General features: G+C 46.3%; 2 protein-coding genes across 2 annotated transcripts; both read right to left on the bottom strand.

The window, feature by feature from the left end:
• Window positions 1-476: 476 nt before the first annotated feature.
• LOC116967728 (thioredoxin-like) lies at window positions 477-797 on the bottom strand. Its single transcript, XM_033014336.1, has one exon. The coding sequence runs from the start codon at window positions 795-797 to the stop codon at window positions 477-479; it is 321 nt and encodes a 106-aa protein (XP_032870227.1).
• Window positions 798-18532: 17735 nt separating this feature from the next.
• On the bottom strand, window positions 18533-18850 carry LOC116967729 (thioredoxin-like). The gene has a single exon (XM_033014337.1). The coding sequence runs from the start codon at window positions 18848-18850 to the stop codon at window positions 18533-18535; it is 318 nt and encodes a 105-aa protein (XP_032870228.1).
• Window positions 18851-20951: the final 2101 nt, after the last annotated feature.

Here is a 20951-nt window from a genome sequence, read left to right on the forward strand (position 1 = left end):
TTAGCGAGTCTTCCCGAGTACCTGCCGTTAGCGTTACGAGCCGCTAAGAGACGTCCCCGAGCTCCGACGTACCCGCTACGTACATCCTCCGTGCTTACCACGAGTTTGATTTTTTTTAAACTCTGGAGAGCTCTTGAATGAACTTGCATCGTGGGACAGGGCTATTAACTGATGCCACGAGTACCTACGACTGGCATAACGGGCGCTACGATATATCTACAAACTCCTACAGACTCGTTACGAACATTCTGCGAGTTTGAATCAAGGGGAAAACTCGGGAGAATTCGTGAATAACTCGTGAAAGCGGGACAGGCCCTTTACTCTAGCGTTTAGTGTCTATCTTTAGTTATAGAGGAAATTATAAAGGAGTGGGGATGCTTGGCATAGACTCGATGAGCCGAATACCTTCCTAGGGAAATAGGAAATTGGAAAGACAAGTACATTTAATCGTTTTTGAAGATTAAAACGCGGCGGTGTTATTTCAACTGCGCTATCAGGCGGTCCAACTTCTCCCTCTTGGTCCCAGAGAACTCTCCAGCCTTCTCCTGGCATCTATATAAGTGGAAGGTGGGCATGCAGGTGATGCCCACAGCCCTGGCCAAATCCTCCGAATCATCCACGTCCACCTCGGCGAAGATGACGTCGCGGTTCTGGTCGGATTTCATCTTGAAGTAGGGTTTGATGCTAGCGCAGTTGTTACACCATTTGGCCCCGAAGAAGACCACCACCAGGGACTCCTCTTCTTCCTCCAGCAGGGTGGCGAACTGCCGCCTGGTCCTGATGGGTCTCAACACCATCCTGCCACTTTGTGCAATGTTCACGTCCCCGGGCTGCCCCTGGTGCAACCTCTAGCCGATAGTGACGTCCAGGGGCGTCATGCAAACCAAGTCCAACTCTTGTACATCATCACCTCTGGTGTCAACAGAAAGAATTACACACGTTGAACCTCACCCGAACATAGACACGCACCAAAGATCCTATAGACAATGCTAAAAGCTGGAGTAACTCAGTCAGCGAGACAGGCAGCATCTCTGGAGAGAAGGAATGGGTGTTCAAGAAGGAACTGCAGATGCTGGAAAATCCAAGGTACACAAAAAAGCTGGAGAAACTCAGCGGGTGCAGCAGCATCTATGGAGCGAGGGAAATAGGCAACGTTTCGGGCCGAACCCCTTCTTCAGATTGAGTGGACCCATTCCTTCTCTGCCTGTCCCGCTGAGTTACTCTAGCTTTTAGTAATATCTACCTTCGGTTTAACCCAGCCTCTGCAGTTCCTGCCTACACCTACACCTACACCAACACCAACTTCTCCTCGCAGCGGGCCACCCACTCTCGGGAGGGGAAGGGAGCAGTTCAGAGCCTGAAAGATCCAGCAAGGAGCGGAGAACATCCTGTCCGAAGATCTTAGAGCGGAGTAAAATCTTTGATCCTGTCTATCTGGTCTCTCAAACGTCTGAAACGTCCTCGGCAGCCGAGGGACTTTGTTGGTGGAGAGAATGGGAGGACCCAAATAAAAACAAGTTTAGACCAAGGAGGGACGTCTGGAAAGTAGGTACAAAGAAATGATTTGATTTTAGATACAGCGCAGAAACAGGCTCTTCGGTCCACGCCGACCAGCGATCCCTGCCCTGAACACTTAAGGGCCTGTCCCACTTTCCCGAGGTTTTCACGAATTCTCCCGAGTTTCCCCCTCCCTTCAAACTAGCAGAATGTTCGTAACACTACCCTACACACACTAGGGACAATTGACAATTTTACCTAAGTCAATTAACCTGTCGGCCTTATGGAGTGTGGGAGGAAACAGGAGCACCCGGAGAAAACCCGCGCAGGTCACGGGGAGAACGTGCAAACTCCACACAGACACAGCGCCCGAGGTCAGGATCGAACCCGGGTCCCTGGCGCTGTGAGGCGGCAGCTCTACCACCGTGCCGTCCTGACTTTGTGGAAACTTGCATTGGCATTGTTTTACGGGCACAATCCAGGCTCAGAATAGAACCGGGGCAAAGAATTACAGCGACAAAAACCTGGAATATCTACAATCCCAATAGACAATAGATGCAGGAGTAGGATATTCGGCCCTTCGAGCCAGCACCACCATTCAATGTGATCATAGCTGATCATCCCCAATCTGTACCCCGTTCCGTCCTTCTCCTCAAATCCCACGACTCCGCTGTTTTTAAGAGCCCTATCTAGCTCTCTCTTGAAAGCATCCGGAGAACCCGCCTCCACTGAGGCAGAGAATTCCACAGACTCACCACTCACTGTGAGAAAAAGTGTTTCCTCATCTCTGTTCTAAATGGCTTACTCCTTATTCTTAAACTGTGGCCCCTGGTTCTGGACTCCCCCAACATCGGGAACATGTTTCCTGCCTCTAGCGTGTCCAAACCCTTAACAATCTTATATGTTTCAACGAGATACCCTCTCATCCTTCTAAACTCCAGAGTGTACAAGCCCAGCTGCTCCATTCTCTCAGCATATGACAGTCCTTCCATCCCGGGAATACGCTTTTAGTTTTGGTTTCCTGGTCCTCCAAAATATTCCAAATGGAATTTCAACTGGAGGTGGATTGAATTGGGATGAGGGATGCAAGTGGGATTTTACAAAGTCATCTACTCTGGGTTCAGTCGCCCTAAAAGAACAGTGAACAGGCACCTAATACAAACGAACTACAAGTAAATCTCTATCTCAGAGAGAAGGCAGGAGAATGGGGTTGAGAGGGAAAGATAGATCAGCCATGAGTGAATGGTGGAGTAGACTCGATGAGCCGGATGGTCTAATTCTGCTCCTATGACTTATGAACAATTGAAACGAGTGATTCAAGCCCGAGATGATTGTTTTTTAATGGAGGTGGTAAAAGAACTGAACAATGAAATCAGACAGGGCCTTTGAGGAAAAGGCTCTTAAAGATAGCGGAGTCAGGGGATATGGGGAGAAGAAGGCAGGAACGGGGTACTGAGATGAGCTTTGCTTACCCAGAGACATCCGAGGCGAGGTCGGTGTCTGATGGGACACATACGACACACCATTATGGTACCATGGAGAATAGCTGGCTGACAGATTAAGAATAAGGAGTAAGCCATTTAGAATGGAGACGAGGGAACACTTTTTCTCACAGAGAGTTGTGAGTATGGAATTCTCTGCCTCAGAGGGCGGTGGAGGCCGGTTCTCTGGATGCTTTCAAGAGAGAACTAGATAGGGCTCTTAAAGATAGCGGAGTCAGGGGATATGGGGAGAAGGCAGGAACGGGGTACTGATTGGGGATGATCAGCCATGATCACATTGAATGGTGGTGCTGGCTCGAAGGGCCGAATGGCCTACTCCTGCACTTATTGTCTATTGAAATATAAGGAGAGCTGGAAAGAACTTGAGCAGGGATTTGGCTGAAAGGGTCCATGAAATATTGGCAAGTAGGTCAATAAGGAATAGGAGTAGAATTAGGCCATTCGGCCCATAAAGTCAACTCCACCATTCAATCGCGGCTGATCTATCTCTCCCTCCTAAACCCATTCTCCTGCCTTCTCCCCGTAACCTCTGACACCCGTACTAATCAAGAATCTTAAATAGGATTAAAGAGAATCCCAGACCAGTTTATTATAATTTTTTTTTGTTTATTTATTAGAAGTGCAATACAGTGGTACCTTTTTTCATGTGCCAAATATATGTTGGCATGTTACATTCTATGTACAACTTCGTTTTTTTTTAAAGAAATGAGAGAGAGAAAAAGAGACTAGATAATAGAGAGTAGAAAAACGTGTCGAGTGTGTAAAGAAAGACAAAAAAAACGAAGAGAAAGAGAGTGAGGGAGAAAAGTAAAAAAGATAAAAGATAAAAGAGAAAGAGTAGAAAATAGATAGAAGATGAATATTTATATTCTTGACCATTTTTCACCCAGACCTGAAACAGTTGGTTTCTACGATTCTGCTGCACCATATGCTTCCAAGAAGTCAATAAATGGAGAGCAACTCGTTAAGAATTGGTCTGGTTTATCTATTAGGAGGAATCGCATTTCTTCAAGATGTGCTGTGTCCAACATATTTATAATCCACATTTTAAGCGTTGGTATGGGTGTATTTTTCAAAAATGTGAGTATGTTTTTTTGCTATTATTAACCCATAATTAAACCAGAGCAGTTTATATGTGCATTAAAAACAAAAGAGTAACTAGGGAGGATAGCTCCACTTGGGGATAAAGGATGGGTATTTTGTTCTTTGAATCAAATAATGTAGATGAGGCGCAAAATCCGGAAGTGGCGGCGCTGCCCAAGCAGCTGCGTCTCGCCTGCAGTCAGTCTGTGTTTTCTTTTTCTTTTTTTGTCCTGTTGGACGTATGTTTTTGTTTATTTTTAGTTGTGTATGTGTGGGGGGCGGGGAAACTTGTTTTAGTCTCTTCCTTCGGGGGGATGCGACCTTTTCTTTGTCGTATCCCCGTCTCCGTCTCCGTCTGCGCTGGAGGCCTCCAACTGGGGCCGACCTCGAGGCTCCGGGGGCTGAGCCAGGACTCACCATCGCAAAGCTGGACGACTTCGGGGCTGTGGTGGCGCTGCAGCGGCGGCGTCCCGACGTCCGACCCGACTTCGGAGCCTCGGAGTCACCGGCCGCGGGCCCAGTGGACGACAACATCGGGAGCACGCAGGTCCCAGGTTGGTGACCGATGCTCCGGAGCTCCTGCAACAACAACTTTCTCCGCTGGACTGGAGGGTGGCAGCTTCGTCCGCCCCGGGTCGCGGAGTTGGAACTGGCCCGTTCGCGGAGCTCGGATTCGGCCGCGGGACTTACCATTACCCGGCAGGGGGCTCAACATCGGAAGCCTGGATCGCCTCAATGCAGAGGGAGAACAAGGAGGGTATAGACAAGGACGTTAAGACATTTGCCTTCCATCACAGTGAGGAGGTGCCTGGTAGACTCACTGTGGTGGATGTTAAACTGTGTTAAGTGTGTGTTCAGTTATTTTATTCCCTGTCATAACTGCAAGGTACGCAATTTTGTTCAAACCAAAAGTTTGAATGACAATAAATATTGCACTTTATCTGCTTATATATGTGTATATTGAACTGAACGGTTCTGTATTTTTGCTTACAATACTCTGTTGTGCAGCAGCAAGCAAGAATTTCATTGTCCTATCTGGGACACATGACAATAAACTCTCTTGACTCTATAGATATGGGTAGAGAAATGGCAGATGGAGTTTAATCCAGGCTAGTCTGAGATGTTGCACATTGGGTGGTTTAAATGTAAGGGGAAAGCATAGAGTTAATGACAGGACCCTTATTAACAGCATTGATGTACAGAGGGATCTTGGGGTCCATGTCCATAGCACCCTGTTAGTTGCAACATGACTGAGTGGTAAAGAAGGCATTACATCACATGCAGATACCGGAGACAACAGAAGATGATTCCCTGAATGGAGTCCAATGGAGTGGAACGTGGAGATTGGGGAATCTGCAGAGTGATCTTGCGAGAGAGAGGAAGGGGTGGCATTAGAAGTGTTGGCAGATGAGCAGATCTGTAAGATGGGCATTCCTGACATTGCATTGCAGCTTAAATCCAAAGGCAAATATCATGGATGGTGAAGCATCAGAAATAAACGCTGGAAATACTCGGATAATGTTTGGAGAGAAACATTTAAGAAAAAGAAACATAGAAAATAGGTGTAGGCCATTCAGCCCTTCGAGTCAGCACCGCCTTTCAATATGATCATGGCTGATCATCCAAAATCAATACCCCATTCCTGTTTTCTCCCTATATCCCTTGATTCCGTTAGCCCGAAGAGCTATATCTAACTCTCTCTTGAAAACATCCAGTGAATTGGCCTTCACTGCCTTCTGTGGCAGAGAATTCCACGAACGTTCTATCTGAAAACAAACATAAAAACAGAAGAGATTTTAAGCAAGTACACAAGCAAAGAGGAAGAGAGGGGACCCCCAGGGGTCCGCGAGTCGAGCAGCAGAGCTGTCAGGAATGGACCGAGGGAGGGTCCTCACGATCAAGGAGGGTGCCGGCGGCCGAGGACGGGCCAACGGTCATCGAGGAGGTCGGTCTGGCGGTCAATGAGAGGGCTAGCGGTTGAAGTCGTGAGTACTGCAGTTGTACAGGGTCTTGGTGAGGCCACACCTGGAGTTTTGCGTACAGTTTTGGTCTCCTAATCTGAGGAAAGACATTCTAGCCATGGAGTACAGAGAAGGTTCACCAGACTGATTCCTGGGATGACAGGACTTTCATATGAAGAAAGACTGGATAGACTCGGCTTGTAGAGTCGATAGACTCGGCATCAAGAAGGCCAAGCACTGCCATAAGCTCAGGATTGAGGAGCACTTCAACAACAACTCCGACCCCCGACGCATGTGGCAAGGCATCCAGGCCATCACGGACTATAGACCCTCCAACACCACTCCCGCATCCAGCGACGCCTCCTTCCTTGAGGAGCTTAATCACTTCTATGGCCGCTTCGACAGGAACAATCTAGAGACAGCCATCAAGGCTGTGCTCCCTGCTGATCACCAGCCCCTCACACTCACCCCCTACGACGTGTACGTGGCACTGAGTAGGACTAATGCACGTAAAGCTGCTGGCCCTGACGGCATCCCCGGGCGCGTGCTCAGGGGCTGTGCTGCGCAGCTGACAGACGTCTTGACTGACATCTTCAACCTGTCACTTGCCCAAGCAGTTGTCCCCACGTGCCTTAAAACCACCTCCATCGTGCCAGTGCCAAAACACGCCACTGCGGCAAGCCTCAACGACTTCCGCCCAGTTGCACTTACCCCCATCATCACCAAGTGCTTCGAGAGGCTGGTCCTGGCACACCTCAAAGGCTGCCTACCCCCCACATTGGATCCCTATCAGTTTGCCTACCGCAAGAATAGGAGGACGGAGGATGCCATCTCAACGGCACTTCACATCCGCCCTCTCCCACCTCGACAACAAAGACACTTAGGTAAGAATGCTGTTCATCGATTACAGCTCAGCATTCAACACCATTATACCCTCTAAACTGATCACCAAACTCGGTAACCTGGGCATCGACCCTTCCCTCTGCAACTGGATACTGGACTTTCTAACCAACAGACCCCAGTCTGTTAGGTTAGACAAGCACACCTCTTCAACCCTCACCCTGAACACCGGCGTTCCACAGGGCTGTGTGCTGAGTCCCCTCCTCTACTCCCTCTTCACCTACGACTGCACACCTGTACATGGTACTAACACCATCATCAAATATGCAGATGATACAACGGTGATTGGCCTCATCAGCAACAACGATGAGTCGGCCTACAGGGAGGAGGTCCAGCACTTAGCAGCATGGTGCGCTGACAACAACCTGGCCCTTAACTCCAAGAAGACCAAGGAGCTCATTGTAGACTTCAGGAAGTCTAGGGGCGGCACGCACACCCCCATCCACATCAACGGGACGGAGGTGGAACGTGTTTGCAGCTTCAGGTTCCTGGGGGTCAACATCTCCGATGACCTCTCTTGGACCCACAATACCTCAACTCTGGTCAAGAAGGCTCACCAGCGTCTCTTCTTCCTGAGGAGACTGAAGAAGGTCCATCTGTCTCCTCAGATCCTGGTGAACTTCTACCGCTGCACCATCGAGAGCATCCTTACCAACTGTATCACAGTATGGTATGGCAACTGCCCTGTCTCCGACCGGAAAGCACTGCGGTGGTGAAAATTGCCCAACGCATCACCGGTTCCTCGCTCCCCTCCATTGAGTCTGTCCAAAGCAAGCGTTGTCTGCGGAGGGCGCTCAGCATCGCCAAGGACTGCTCTCACCCCAACCATGGACTGTTTACCCTCCTACCATCCGGGAGGCGCTACAGGTCTCTCCGTTGCCGGACCAGCAGGTCCAGGAACAGCTTCTTCCCTGCGGCTGTCACTCTATTCAACACTGTAGCTCGGTGATTGCCAATCACCCCCCCCCCCCACCGGACACTCCTCCCACAGGAAAAACACTATGACTGTATGCATGTAAATAGATTTATTTATTGAAATCATATTCTATGTCGCTCTTCCAGGGAGATGCTAACTGCATTTCGTTGTCTCTGTACTGTACACTGACAATGACAATTAAAGTTGAATCTGAATCTGTACTCGCTAGAATTTAGAAGATTGAGGGGGGATCTTATAGAAACTTACAAAATTCTTAAGGGGTTGGACAGGCTAGATGCAGGAAGATTATTCCTGATGTTGGGGAAGTCCAGAACTAGGGGTCACAGTTTAAGGATAAGAGGGAAGTCTTTTAGGACCGAGATGAGAAAATCATTTTTTACACAGAGAGTGGTGAATCTCTGGAATTCTCTGCCACAGAAGGTAGTTGAGGCCAGTTCATTGGCTATATTTAAGAGGGAGTTAGATGTGGCCCTTGTGGCTAAAGGGATCAGGGGGTATGGAGAGAAGGCAGGTACAGGATACTGAGTTGGATGATCAACCATGATCATATCGAATGGCGGTGCAGGCTCGAAGGGCCGAATGGCCGAATGGCCTAATCCTGCACCTATTTTCTATGTTTCTATGTCAAGAGCGATCGTGTCGGGTCGAGGTCGAGGATGGCGCCGGCGGTGAGGACAAGCTCAAGGGCGTGCAAAGGCGGTCGAGGCCTCGGGAGCGGCAGTCGAGGACGGGCCCACGTGGGTGCCGGGGGTCAGACTTGCCGCTGAGAACAAAGGAGGACCAAGCGTGGGGGGACCGGCGAGAACTAATGGGGACCACAAATTGTGTTATAAATGGAATACTATGTTAGCGCCCTTTATGTTGCGACTCTTTGCATACCTTGAGTGTGTAAAACAAACATATATCACTGTGACCTATCGCATGTGACAATACAGTATAATTCCTTCATTCCTTCTTTCATTCCTTCCTTCCTTCCTTCTTTCCTTCCTTCTTTCCTTCCTTCTTTCCTTCCTTCTTTCCATTAATTCATTCATTCCTTCATTTCTTCCTCCATTAATTCATTCCTTCATTAATTCATTCCTTCATTCATTCCTTCATTCCTTCCTTCATTCACTTGTTCCTTCCTTCATTCCTCCATTCATTCCTTCATTCATTCCTTCATTCATAAGACAGAATATATGAGAGGTGAAAGGCTGCAGATTAAATATAAAGTACAGGGCGCAATATAGGATAATAATGTGACATTGAAATCATAGGCTGATCAGAAATTTAAATGTTAACAACAGAATGGTTGAGGTCCTGATAAATAGTTCATTGTGTTTTTGTTTAAGAAGGAACTGCAGATGCTGGAAAACCTGAAGAAGGGTCTCGACCCAAAACATCACCTATTTTCCTTCGCTCCATAAATGCTGCCTCACCTGTTGAGTTTCTCCAGCATTTTTGTCTACCTTGTGTTTTTGTAGTAGGTTTAGTTTGGAGCTCTTCAGGATTATATCCAATTGACATGTTTGAGATGGTCCACAAATCGCAGACGGGCCTAGAGAGGTGATAAGTCAGTTTAGGGTTTCCCGAGTCTATGACGGCCTTTCAACAAGGGTCCATCAGCAGATACCTGCTTTGCCAATACAAATAATAATTGGTGAGATTGTTGTAGATAATTTCCTTTACATATAGCAGCAACTTCAACGAAGGATGCGATCCCGTAGCTTCACAGGAGCATGAGACAAATCATTTTGAAAAAGTTACTTTTATAACAACTAAACAGGTTCGCTTCTTAATAAACAGACAACACACAAACTGTTTAGTAGACCAGTTCAAAACTTTACTTATTATCGGCCGATGGAAGGGAGGGAGAACTCCAGTCAAGTGACCAATGTAGACACTTCACTGTCCTCAGTCCACTTCTCTGAACAACAGAATTACATTGCATTATATAGTGTTTTTTTTTGTCACCTTAGCACATTCCACAGACATTAGTCATGGTCAGAGGTACAGGAAAAGGTTTCTACAGAATGCATCACATCAAAGGCATTTTGTCACATGGTACAAGATATATTAAAAACATTGGCCATTTGGTTTATGACATCTTAGTTTTCAAATACATCAAAGAGATCTAGCTACTTCTCTGGTTCCTCTCTTGTCACCTCCTCCCTCATAAACATAGGACATTTGGTTTACGACATCTTACTTTTCCAATACATCAAAGAGATCTATCTAGCTCCTTCTCTGCTTGTCACTTGGGAGACAATGTTATAGTATTTATTATCTCACACACCGCAACCTGAGGCAAGCCTAATTTGAGACTAAATATAAGCTGTAAGCTAGCCCAGAAGCCAATTTAATATCTTCTTATATTTTTAACCAAAATTCGGCTTTATCAATTTCATCGGCCAAAGCAGATTTTGGGAAGGGATAACTAAAAGGTCTGATCAAATGGAGTGGTTAGTAGTGGAGCTCCTGTGTATAGGATTTAAATGTCTCGGAGTGCACAGTGGCACGACAAAATGCATAAAAAGGCACTGCTGATGCTGGTTTAAACCGAAGATAGACACAAAAAGCTGGAGTAACTCAGTGGTCCAGGCAGCATCTCTGGAAAGAAGGAATGGGTGACGTTTCGGGTTGAGATGATCATATTGAATGGCGGTGCAGGCTCGAAGGGCCGAATGGCCTACTCCTGCACCTAATTTCTATGTTTCTATGTTTCTATGAGACCTTTCTTCAGACTGGTTAGGAAAAAGGGAAACGAGAGATATAGACGGTGATGTGGAGAGATAAAGAACAATGAATGAAAGATATGCAAAAACGTAACGATGATAAAGAAAACAGGCCGTTGTTAGCTGTGAGTGGGGTCAAAACGCAGGTGGTGCTGCTGCCTCACAGCTCCAGTAACCTGGGTTCAATGCTGATCTCCAGTGCTGTCTGTGTGGAGTTTGCATATTCTCCCTGTGACTGTGAGTGTTTCCTCTCGTTGTTTTGGTTTTCTTCCCATGTCCCAAAGATGCACAGGTGAATTGCACACTGCAAATTGCCCCTGGTGTGTGAGAGGGGAGACATTACAGGAATCTGATAATTGTTAATGAAAATGAGTGGTTGACAGTCAGTATGGGCTAACTGGGATAAATTCCATGCTGTATTTCTGACCATAAGACATATATGGTGGTGCTGTGGTATTGCAGCCTTACAGCGCCAGAGACCTAGGCTCAATCCTGTCTACGGGTGCTGTCTGTACAGAGCCTGTACATTCTCTGTAAACCACATGGGTTTTCTCCAGGTGCTCCGGTTTCCTCCCACATTTGACAGATGTGCGGGTTTGTAGGTTAATTGTAGGTTTGTGGGCTAACTGACTGTCCCCTGTGTGGGGATAGAACTAGTGTACGGGTGATTGCTTGTCACCGCAGACTCAGTGGGCCGAAGGGCCTGTTTCCATGCTGTATCTTTGAACTATAAATGTGCTAAATGAAGGCATAAGGTTCCTGTAAAGGGCCAGGATTGGTGTGGGACAGTTGCAGCCAGGGAGAGGTGAGTAAAGGGGCTGTCCCACTTGGGCGACCTAATTGGCAAGTTTAGAAGAGCTTAGGAGAGTTTAAAAAAGTGACATGTTGAAGACCTCCTTCGACTATGTTGAAGACCTCCTTCAACCTCCTTCGACTATGTTGAAGACCTCCTTCAACCTCCTTCGACTATGTTGAAGACCAGCTTCGACTAGCTATGACTAACTTCGGGAAAATTGGACCCCGAATAGTGGAGAGTGGAGATGACCTCCTTCGATCTCCTTTGACCTCCCTTCGACTATGATGAAGACTATCTACGACTACCCGCGATTACCTACGACTAACATGCCGACCTACTACGACTAACCCTACGAGTACAAAAAGTATCGATTTTTTTCTTTTTTTACTCAGGGCATTTTTCAGCATGTTGAAAAATATTCCGCGACCTAGCTGAGGCCCCGAGTACGCGGAGACCACTCTCGAGCATGAAGGAGAGTTACGAAGACCTCCTACGACCTCGTGTCGACCATGCTGCGAGTATGAGTCGAGGGCAAACTCGCCAGAACTCGCGGATTAGGTCGCCCAAGTGGGACAGCCCCTTCAATGGATGGATTGATAGCTCAGTCCACAACTGTTGGTGAGCAGAACTTGAGGGAGGACGTGGGTACTTGAATTTCAGCTGAAGTTGAACATGGAAGGAGGCGGAAGATGATAAAATGTTCAAGAAATCAGTGGAATAATCAAATCCTTCTCACAGCTTTGACTAGTTGGTGGATTCTGACATACCGACTGTTTTCATGACCATTGGTTCATTTCCTTGGCCGTGATAGTGGAACACCGAAGATTCAGTTTAAAAATTCAACCACTTTTGTTAATATGAGTTTAATAATTCACGGAACAAAAAGCATTTAACAAAATATACAAGCATCACAAATTATATAATTCCATAAGCATCTCTTCTGGAAACCTGGTAAGAGTACACCCTGTTAACACAGTGCTCTAACTCTGTGTAAAATCTGTAACAATAACAATTTTATTTCTTCAATATTACCATGGCTTTTCAGCCCTTAATCAAAATACATTGTGATGCCTCAAGTTTAAGTAGGAGGTGGTGGTGGTGGGGGGGGAAGGTGATTAAGATTTAACGAGAGTATGATTCATGTCACTCAGTACAATACAGAGTCTCCACAATCTGTATATTTACTAGTATGTTGCCTTCTGATCCAATTATGCCTCAGAATTAATCTAGAAAATGATAACATAGGTTTGGAGAGAGTGCAGCAATGATTCACCAGTGATTTCTGGGATCGCGGCTCTGTGTCACCTGACAGAAGTTGCCTAAACGTCTAGTCCCTACACCTTGATTAGTTTAGTTTAGAGATACAGCACGGAAACAGGCCCTTCGGCCCACCGAGTCCACACCGACCAGCAATCCCCGCACATTAACACTTTCCTACACCTACTAGGCACAATTTACACATACACCAAGCCAATTAACCTAAAAACCTGTACGCCTTTGGAGTGCATAAGGAAACCGAAGATCTCGGAGGAAACCCACGCAGGTCACGGGGAGAATGTGCAAACTCCGTATAGGCAGCACCCGTAGTCGGGATCGAACCCGGGTCTCCGGCGCTGTAAGGCAGCAACTCTACCGCTGGCCGCCATTAGATGATGGATCATCTAAATTTCTGACTGGGTTAGACAGACGGACAACTTGGTGAAAACGTTTCCCTTAGCTGGAGTGTCGGGGGTGAGGGGAAAATGAGCAGTCACTGTTTCAGGAGATAAAGTAAGAGAACCATGATGAAGGGAATCATCTTGTCTCAGAGGACAGTGGGTCTGTGGAATTATGGTGACACCAAATTTGCCATATCGTGTGCATTTCGGGTCACCCCATTAAGGAAGAATATGGATGCTTTTGGAGAGGGTGCAGAAGAGGTTTACCAGGATGCTACCAGGATGTTTGAGGGTCTACCACCAAAGATCATGGAAGCCTTCTCCTTCTTCTTCTTCTTCTTGCGTATGGCGTGCACAGCCTAAAGTTGTAGGACAACTTGTTCTATTTGATCTTGTGCACGCCGGGTTGATTGCATTCGTCGAAACTGGGCAGACCACGTGAAGGTTGCAATCTCCCACCCCATGGAGGCCAATGTTACTGGATATATATTTGGAGGTTTATGAAGGGGAAGCATAGGAATTGAGAATTTGAGATTGAGGTTTGCCCATAATCGAATGGCAGTACGGGCTTAAAAGGGACAAATAACCTACTACTCCTATGTTCTTAATCTATGATTAGGAAATCACCATCAGTAAGAGTAGGATCTATGGGCAGATGCTTCTTCCCCACAGCCATCAGGCTATTAAACTCGCCATCAAACAGACTCTGAACTATAACAGCCTATGGCACTTTATCTGTTTATTTATGTGTCTATGCTATATAGACACACTGAACTGTTCTGTATTTATGCTTACAATACTCTGTTGTGCTGCAGCAAGCAAGAATTGCATTGTCCTATCTGGGACACATGACGATAAACTCTCTTGACTTGAACAATGTTGCTTAAACTCTACACATGTCAACGCAAGTTCAACAATTCGCGTCTGGCCATTGCTAGAGTAGGTAGACAAAAATGCTGGGGAAATAGGTCTTGGAGCAAGGTCTCGACCCAAAACGTCACCTATTCCTTCGCTCCATAGAAGCTGCCTCACCCGCTGAGTTACTCCGGCATTTTTGCCTACCTTCGATTTTTCTAGCATCTGCAGTCCTTTCTTTAACATTGCTAGAGTGGGAATTATCAGTAGCATGTTTAACTCCACATCACCAGTTGTCCCCAGATGCCATCAGCAAACGTCAGGTAGTGTAGCTGTGTTACGTGGAGTACAAGATCTGTGACAACACACAATAACCAGAGCACGCAACTCCAAGTGCTTCTCACTGAGCAGTCCCACAAACCATTCTGAAATCATTTCTGTTCATCCAAAGGCTATGGTGGCATGAAAGCCTCTTGCCCTGCAGCATCCTAAATGGGCACCTGACCCAGGAGTTGCCGAGTTTCAATATACGGATTGCACTTGGAGGGGAAGAGTGCCAGCTCACCATAAATTAGTGTGACAATCCCTTTCCCTTCAAAAGATGCCACTGAGATGAGTATTCAGGCCACTTCCTTAAGAGATTCAGTATGTTGACAAATACTCTATTGAACTTCAACAGGTTGATACATAGATACATAGACAATAGGTGCAGGAGTAGGCCATTCGGCCCTTCGAGCCTGCACCGCCATTCAATGTGATCATGGCTGATCATCCACAATCAGTACCCCGTTCCTGCCTTCTCCACGTATCCCTTGATTCTGCTAGCCCGAAGAGCTCTATCCAACTCTCTTTTGAAAACACCCAGTGAATCGGTCTCCACTGCCTTCTGCGGCAGAGAATTCCACAAATTCACAACTATCTGTGTGAAAACGTTTTTCCTTATCTCAGTTCTAAATGGTCTACCCCTTATTTTTACATTCTGGTCCCTGGTTCTGAACTTCCCCCAACATCTGGAACATGTTTCCTGCATCTAGCATGTCCAATCCCTTAATTATTTTATATGTTTCTATAAGATACCCTCTCATCCTTCTAAATTCCAGTGAATACAAGCCCAGTCGCTCCATTCTTTCAGCATATGACAGTCCCACCATCCCGGGAATTAACCTGGTGAACCTACGCTGCACTCCCTCAATAGCAAGAATGTCCTTCCTCAAATTAGGTGACTAGTTTGCATCACCTAGCTTCTCATCCTTCTAAACTCCAGAGTGTACAAGCCCAGCTGCTCCATTCTCTCAGCAATGCTGGAAATATTCTCAGGTCAGGCCAAATCTGTAGTTAAATTTCCAGCACCTGTAGTCTTTGATTTCTACTCAACATGGCTTAATTACTGGTCTGGATTTTTTTGGATTGGCATTCACTTCTGATAGACAAACCACTGCGGAGACTATACATTGGGACCCTCTGAGAATGTGAACAAAATTCAGACCTATTCCTAACCTCTTCTATAATCCATACTATACGGTTATCAAACAATCATAGATTTTTAAAAGAAATTGTAGATTTTTGAAATTATAGAACGATTTTACAGGAACCTGAGAAGAAGGGCTTGTACACAGAGGGTGGTTGGCGTATAGAACAAAATTAAAAAAAATCAAACTCCTGGAAGCACATAGAATGTATGTAGCGGGTACGTCGGAGCTCGGGGACGTCTCTTAGCAGCTTGTAACGCTAACGGCAGGTACTGGGGAAACGCGGTAAGCTCGTGAAGTCTCGTGAAGATTTTTCAACATGTTGAAAAATGTCCACGAGAGCCCCGAGTACCTACGACCGGCTATTCCCGTAATTCTCCCGAGTTCGAATCAGGGGAAACTCGGGCGAACTCTTGAATTACCTCGTATAGTGGGACAGGCCCTTAACTCAGCGGGTCAGGGAACATCTCTGGTGAAAAGGAATGGGTAATGTTTCGGGTCGAGACCCTTCTTCAGACAGTTGGATAGATATTTGGACAAGTACATGGACATGATAAGGTTTAGAGGGATATATGGGCCAAGCACAGGCAGGTAGGACTAGTGTAGATGAAGCATCGAGGTCGGCATGGTTGTGCTGATGGGCCTGTTTCTGTGCTGCATAATTCTATGCCTACTAACATTTTAATAGGAATCTGAGGGGTAACTATCTCACTCAAAGGGTGGTGGGTGTATGGAACAAGCTGCCAGAGGAAGTAGTTGAGGCAGGGACTATCCTAACATTTACGAAACAGTTAGATAGGTACATGGATAGGACAGGTTTGGAGGGATATGGACCAAACGTGGGCAGTTGGGACTAGTGTAGATGGGACATGTTGGCCAGTGTGGGCAGGTTGGGCTGAAGGGCCTGTTTCCACACTGTATCACAAATACAAAGTCCTCAACAGGTCAAGCAGCATTCTGTGTATTAAGAAGCAGTTAACAATTTAGTTACAGTGTCTAAGAAGGAACTGCAGATGCTGGAAAATATTTTTTCTTTCCGCTAGGCGGAGGAGAGTATCAGTAGACGGGGATTGGTTGGTTCTGCGGTCGAGGAATAATCGGAGGGCTTTAAGACCCTCCTGGTGGGGGATGGAGGTGTAGAGTGACTGGACATCCGTGGTGAAGGTGAGGGAATGGGGGCCTGGAAAACGGATGTCATGGAGTAGATGAAGAGGTGTCTTGAGCATAGGTGGGGAGGGATTTATCCAGGGGGGATAGGATGGAGTTGAGGTATGTGGAAATAAGTTTGGTGGGACACGAACAGGCAGAAACAATGGGTCTGCCAGGACAGTCAGGTTTGTGGATTTTGGAGAAACCTTTTTAGTTATTGTTGAGTCTGTCTCCTGAGAATGTGTCTGACGCTGAATGATCCCAGCACTTTGCTTTCATTTCAAAATTTTCTTTAACAAAAAAACACAAGTACTAGTATTTAAGTTTCTCATCCTTTCAAAATACCGTTTGTCACATTCAAAACCATTGATTCTTACATTGGCGAAGGAGGTCACAGGACTGAACCAAAACGCCCACAATTGTATTCAAGATGTCGCCCACCATCAATAACCCTTGGGGATTCCATCAGTGGGCAACAACTGCTGATGCTCACACATCAAAAGACAAAGTGCTGGAGTAACTCACAGGGTCTGGCAGCATCTCTGGAGGTCAGGACATAGAAACATAGAAAGTAGGTGCACCGCCTTCGAGCCAGCACCGCCAGTCAATGCAGAATCAGTACCCTGTTCCGGCTTCCCCCCCCCCATATCCCTTGATTCCCTTAGCCCAAAGAGTCCGTAGGAGGCTGTAGATATTTTGTAGCAGCTCGTAATGCCAGCCGTGGGTACTCGGGGCATCAGGTAAGTCGGGACGTTTTTTCAGCATGTTGAAAAATGTCCACGAGTAAAACAAAATAGCCTTGGGTACCTACGGCTGGCTTTTACCGTTATTCTCCGAGTTTGAATCAAGGGGAAAACTCGGGAGAATACGTGAGTAGGATGCAGGAAGATTGTTCCCGATGTTGGGGAAGTCCAGGACAAGGGGTCATAGTTTAAGGATAAGGGGGAAATCTTTTAGGACCGAGATGAGAAAAATATTTTTCACACAGAGAGTGGTAAATCTCTGGAATTCTCTGCCACAGAAGGTAGTTGAGGCCAGTTCATTGGCTATATTTAAGAGGGAGTTAGATGTGGCCCTTGTGGCTAAAGGGATCAGGGGGTATGGAGAGAAGGCAGGTACAGGATACTGAGTTGGATGATCAGCCATGATCATATTGAATGGCGGGCGGTGCAGGCTAGAAAGGCCGAATGGCCTACTCCTGCACCTGTTGTCTATGTAATTCGGGAAAGTGGGACAGGGCCTTAAAAGCCTCCACTGCCTTCTGTGGCAGAGAATTACAGATTCACAACTCTCTGGGTGTGAAAATGTTTTTCCTCATCTCCGAGTTGATCGAAGAGCAGGAAAGTAGCGGAAATCACAGAGGGATAGGAGTTGAGATGCTGTTGGGAGACCAGTTACTCCTGCACCATGTGCTTGTTTTTTTTTTTAGTAAACCAAGGTCTCGACACAAATTGTCACCCATCCCTTCTCTCTTCAGTTCTCCCAGCCTGTCCCTCTGAGTTACTCCAGCATTTTATGTCCATCTGCGAAGCTCCTCACACATCAAGATACTTTGTGTAGGAAGGAACTGCAGATGCTGGTTTAAACAAAGGTAGACAAAAATGCTGGAGAAACTCAGCGGGTGAGGCAGCACCTATGGAGCGAAGGAAATAGGTGATGTTTCGGGGCGAGACCCTTCTTCAGACGGAAACACATCAAGTCTGAAGGAGTGTTTTGACCTGAAACGTTGCCTATTTCCTTCGCTCCATAGATGCTGCCTCACCCGCTGAGTTTCTCCTGCATTTTTGTCTACCTTGGATTCTCTAGCATCTGCAGTTCCTTCTTGAACATGTCAAGATATTTTGCCTGAACAAGACCTTCACGGGTTGCAATTCTTTTAGTTGTGGGTTTATTTATTCCGGGGCTTTTCTACACAAGGCAGATAAACCTCAGCTTAATTCTTTCTTCCTTTCTTTGTTTTTCACTCCCCCACCCACCCCCCCCAAACCCTCCCAAGTGTTTAACAGGCCGCTCACTGCAGCTCATCGAGTAGATGTTCCAGCTTCTCCCTCTTGGTCCCCGAGAACTCGCCCATCTTGGTGGAGCGCTTAAAGAAGTGGAAGGTGGGCATGCAGGTGATGCCGGCCGAGCGGGCCAGCGGCTCGGCGTCGTCCACGTCTACCTCCACGAAGGTCACGTTGGGCATCTGCTCGGCCAGGTTGTAGTAGTGCGGGCGGATCATGCGGCAGTTGTTGCACCACTCGGCAGAGTACATGACCGCCACCAGGTTCTCGGTCTGGCTGAACAGGTGCTGGAGCTGCTTGGCGTCCACGACATGTTTCACCACCATTGCTGCTTCTTCCCCGCCTCCGGATCCCACCCACTGACGCCGCTCTCAACTCCTAACCCATTCTGACGACAAGCCGCGTCAACCGCTATTATTTAATTTCTCATTGGCTATTAATGGTGGCTACCAATGATGGAGAAGGGACAACATTGTGTCTCCGGCGAGGCGCAAGGAACTACAGGGCGGGTAGCTTTGTTGTGTACCTTCGACCTTCCAGCAGCTGCAGTTCCTGCTTGAACACCTCTAGTAGCTTTGTTGCTGCCTCACAGCGCCGGAGACGCGGGTTCGATCCCAACTACGGGTGCTGTCTGTACGGAGTTTGTACCTTCTCCCCGTGACCTGCGTGGGGTTTCGCCGAGATCTTCAGTTTCCTCCCACACTCCAAAGACGTACAGGTTTGTAGGTTTAAAAAGGAACTGCAGATGCTGGAAAATCGAAGGTAGATAAAAATGCTGGAGGTTTGTAGGTTAATTGGTTTGATAAAATGAGGGAGGGCTATATGTATGTATTTATGTATGTACTTAATATTATTATAATATATAAAATATATATATATATATATATGTATGTATATGTGTATATATATATATATGTATAATGTGTGTGTATATATATATATATATATATATGTGTGTGTGTGTATATATATATATGTGTATATATATGTGTGTGTGTGTATATATATATATGTGTGTGTGTATATATATGTGTGTATATATATGTGTGTGTATATATATGTGTGTATATATATATGTGTGTGTATATATATGTGTGTATATATATATGTGTGTGTATATATATATGTGTATATATATACATATATATATTGATTTTATAGTACACTGATTTTCCGGCACCCTTGGTTCCAGAGTATGTATATATATACACACACACACCATATATATATATATGTATATGTGTGTGTGTGTGTGTGTGGTATATATATGGTGTGTGTGTGTATATGTATATATGTGTGTGTGTGTGTGTGTGTATATATATCTATATATATATATATATATATATATATATATATATATAATATATTTATATACACACACACACATACATATATATACACACACACACAATATATATATATATAGATGTGTGTGTGTGTGTGTATATACACATACTCTGGAACCAAGGGTGCCGGAAAATCAGTGTACTATATATCAGTGTACTATAAAATCAATATACTATCAATATACAATATTATACAATATAAAATCAGTGTACTATAAAATCAATATACTATATATATAATGTAGGTTCACCACTGATTTTCCTGCACCCTTGTTTCCAGAGTTATGCCATATTATCCGTTTTGTCCGACCAACAGAGGTCACTGCAAAGTCGGCCTCGGAAGCCGGTTATGGGAACGGATCTGCCGGCTCCAGCCGGGCCGGAGTTCCACTGCCGCGGCCGCAGGGGGCAAATCCGACCCGCCGATCGACCGCGGAAGTCCTGATGAGGTCGAGATCGGCCGCCTCACCCGGCCGAGGCGCCACATTTTCGAGGGGACTTCCAAGTGCGCTCTCGTAACCTTGTCCGGATTTGTCCAAAGGGGCTGGACCACCAGTTGCCGGGAAAATCGGTGGTGTACCTGTACTTGTTTGTATTTTCAACCTCATAGTCAGTCGTACAGCGTGGAAACCGGCCCTTCGGCCCAACTTGCCCACACTGTCCAACATGTCCCATCCACACTAGTCCCACCTGCCTGCGTTTGACCCATATCCCTCTAAACCTGCCCTATCCATGTACCTGTCTAATTGTTTCTTAAACGTTGGGATAGTCCCAGCCTCAACTACCTCCTCCGGCAGCTTGTTCCATACACCCACCACCCTCTGTGTGAAAAAGTTACCCCTCAGATTCCTATTACATCTTTCCCCCTTCATCTTAAACCTATGTCCTCTGGTCCTCGATTCCCCTACTCTGGGCAAGAGACTCTGACCTACATTATATTTTATGCTAATAATTTTTTTTTTTTAATCCTTCAAAATGCCCCATGTTCTTTCTGGTGTTGTGTCTGCAGAGGTGTCCAAGGTCTGAAGAAGGGTCTCGACCCAAAACGTCACCCATTCCTTCTCTCCAGAGATGCTGCCCG

The sequence above is a fragment of the Amblyraja radiata genome, chromosome 41, assembly GCF_010909765.2.
Source record: "Amblyraja radiata isolate CabotCenter1 chromosome 41, sAmbRad1.1.pri, whole genome shotgun sequence".
NCBI lineage: Eukaryota > Metazoa > Chordata > Chondrichthyes > Rajiformes > Rajidae > Amblyraja > Amblyraja radiata.